The sequence below is a fragment of the Protobothrops mucrosquamatus genome, unplaced genomic scaffold, assembly GCF_001527695.2.
Source record: "Protobothrops mucrosquamatus isolate PMUCROS unplaced genomic scaffold, P.Mucros_1.0 scaffold394, whole genome shotgun sequence".
In the NCBI taxonomy this organism is placed as follows: Eukaryota; Metazoa; Chordata; class Lepidosauria; order Squamata; family Viperidae; genus Protobothrops; species Protobothrops mucrosquamatus.
Genome location: NW_015386725.1, coordinates 579,826 through 582,993, shown reverse-complemented (window position 1 = coordinate 582,993; position 3,168 = coordinate 579,826). Strand labels below are relative to the sequence as shown.

The window sequence follows — 3,168 nt, the reverse complement described above, 5'->3', positions numbered from 1 at the left end:
CTGCGCCTGCGCTCTTCACACGCCTCCTGCAGGGCATGTTTGGTAAAGTTCCTGCATGCAGGCTGCCGCCAAGCAGAGGGAGTAGCACAGCTAAGGAAAAGGGTAAAAAAAAATGGCGGACGGCGTTGTTTGGCGACCCCTGTGAAATGGTCGTGCGACCCCAAATGGGGTCGCGACCCACAGGTTGAGAACCGCTGTTATATTGCTAGTTTATGGGTGCATATCATAAAATGGACTGAGCAGTGATGAAAAATATGCAAATGGGGAGCATTTTAGATAATGTTTGTTTAACTATTTCTTAAAATTCTAATTATTATTTTTTGCTATAATTTGGACACTTATTTCTTCCCATATACTGCTGCTTTAGAAAAATAGAGGTTTACTTTGGTGAGGAAGGAATCTGATCATAGTGCTTAATTTATTGTTCAAAATGAATAGCATGTTCTTCATCCTGATATTTGCAAACTTTATACAAAACAATAACAATACATCAAAAAGAAACAACAATATCCTAAAAAATATGAAACAGAATTACTAAAAGCAGTTTAAAATCCCTGGACATATAAATATTGTATAGTTGGTATACTTTTCTTTATAATGTTTCCTTAAATATTAATTTCATTTCAAAAAATAATTCAAGAAAAAATGACAACGATCTGTCAGTTTGATTGTGCCGTTGCCTTTTTTTTTCATCTCCCGATGCTGCCAGTTACAGCAAATACATAGTTTTTAGTTATTGCCTTGTTCTAAATGTTCTCTCAAATGCAATAAATTTAATAAATATTTCACTCTGCGCAGAAACAGTATTTTGCTCCTTGAAAATAGTTTTTCTCCCATTTATAATTTTGCGTATCTTACATGTGTTTTGCACGTGCTGTCTGAGTTTAGATTCACTAATACATATTTAATTCCTAATCCTTTATTCTTTCCTCTAGCCATCAGTAAAATAAGTCCCAAGTTTGATAATATTCTGTTTCTTCTTTTTCTTTCAGTCTCATGGCCAATCTGTCCATCTCTGCGCATTCTAGTATTTTTTTAAATTATTTCTTCATCTGATGAAGAAATTATTTCCTTCATTTTTCCAATATTGCGCAAATGTTATTCTTGCCACTGTTGTGATGTGCAAAATCAAATATAAGCTTTGTTTGTTAGTCTTTTCTGGCATTATACCTAATGTCTAAACTTCTTTTAATTCAGGAAATGAAGGAACAACTGAACCGCCTTGAGTCAGAAAAAGACAATCTTCAGTCCAAACTGGATGCAGAAAAGCACATAATGCGAGCCCAGCTGAGAGATATGATGGAGAAGCATGAGAACGAAATGAGGAAAGCCAGAGAGAAGTATAATGCTGATCTTCAGGAGATACAAGAAACGCATGAAACGGAGCTTCAGGAAAAAGATCAAACGCTGCTTCAGCTACAGAAAAAAATTGATGAATTAATTTCCAGAAATGAAAGTAATTTGGAGCAAGCCGTTGATTTGGATGCTATTATTAAGCAAAAGTTGGAACGTTTAGAAGGTAACATAATGGAAAACAACCCTTAAAACCTCTTGCTTACTACACTGAATAGTTGATCCCATTTTTATGAGCATTACAGTTATCTTTTGATGATGAAAATTTGTGCTGAGAGCCACCGTTGTGGATTGGTCCAGAACAGTGCAGTAGCACTAAAGATAAAGCATAGTTATTTCTTCTCCATGCTGTGTAGAGTAGATGGTTATATCTCTTTAAACAAATCTTTTAGTTTCTGAATTTCCTAATGGGCGTGATAGTGGAGCAATGATGACACGACTATTATATTTGGGAAAGTTGAAATTCCTTTAATGATTAATGTGTTAAATTTAATAGAGAATTAATATTTTACTATTTATTTTATAAAGTAGATCTTTTTTGCCATAATCCAAGGTTCACTGACAAATTTAATAGTGTGATCTTGGGGAAGACCTCTTGAGACTACCAAAGAGGAGTTTTGGCAGTGCATATAGCCTAGGGTGGAATGTAGTCTGGATTTCCAGGAGGAAGGAGCTGCTTTCAGGAGGGCAGAGAGTCAGTGGAGCTTGGAAAGTTTGTTTAGCAGGAAGAGGTTTAAATGGCTCCTCCCTAGCTATCCCCAGAGTATATCCTTAGTTATGTAAATAGTTTAATATGGCAAGATTTTGTCCCTGAGTAACAATAAAAGAAACTGTCTAGTATCTCACATTGGGCAAGTCTTAGAAAATTCTCTTCTAAGCACATGTCACTCATATGCAAACAGACTAAGTAATATGTTATATTAATAGTTTTGCTGTAATTCTGAATAATGATTGAGTTGCCTGTTTGTTTAAGTACAAGTAAAACTGAAAACAGAAGAGGCTAGCAAATCAGAAGCTAAATTCCTTAAGATGAAAGCATGGTCCAAATCCAGAATCAGACAACTTGAAGATGAACTTAAAAATGTATGTTAAATGTTTATATATAATTTAATTTTGCTTTAGTAATGTAGATGCCAAAGTTCTGTTTAAATGATAATATATAAAGTAGTGTTTTTCTTGATTAAAAGTTGCTTCTTCAGAAAATATTATAGTTGAAAAGTTGATTAGTAAAAATAATAATTTAACTGTGAAACTGATAGTATAATTTTGCTGCAACTTGAGGGAACTGTTTATATCAGGCATGTCAAACTCGCGACGTCATGTGACGTCGCGCGACGTATCGGAGCTTTTTTGCCATTGCTGGCAATGGGGTGGGCGTGGCTCCGGTATGATGAAACCGGCCCGTGGGCCGGCAGTTTGACACCCCTGGTTTATATTATGAGATCTCCAGAATTACATAAATGTATTAGAGACGTTACCAGATTTAGCCTCAATTTCTTTTTTTTACATATATTCTTAATTGTCAGAAATTGACATTTTTTTCTAGGTTACACCAATGAATAGCAGCATAACTGCCTTACAAGATCAGATTTCTGAATTAAAGAATGAAAAAGAAGAGCTGCAGTCAACACTGCACATATATTTGGAATATAAAACTCAAAATGGTAAATATTGTTAAACTTTTACTTTATTATTATTATTATTATTATTAATTGCATTTATATCCCGCCCTTCTCCTTTCGGACTCAGGGCGGCTGACAGATGATAAAAAGCTAACATAAATACATATTACACCTAATTAAAATTTAATTAAAA

General features: G+C 34.5%; 1 protein-coding gene across 1 annotated transcript in view; it reads left to right on the top strand.

The window, feature by feature from the left end:
• Nucleotides 1–3,168, top strand: part of LOC107287491 (golgin subfamily B member 1) — a 55,655-nt gene that overhangs the window by 15,122 nt on the left and 37,365 nt on the right. Inside the window, exons 10-12 of the mRNA XM_015816013.1 lie at nucleotides 1,198–1,519; nucleotides 2,327–2,436; nucleotides 2,900–3,017. Coding sequence (XP_015671499.1) covers nucleotides 1,198–1,519; nucleotides 2,327–2,436; nucleotides 2,900–3,017 — 550 coding nt within the window. The remainder of the gene's footprint in view (nucleotides 1–1,197; nucleotides 1,520–2,326; nucleotides 2,437–2,899; nucleotides 3,018–3,168) is intronic.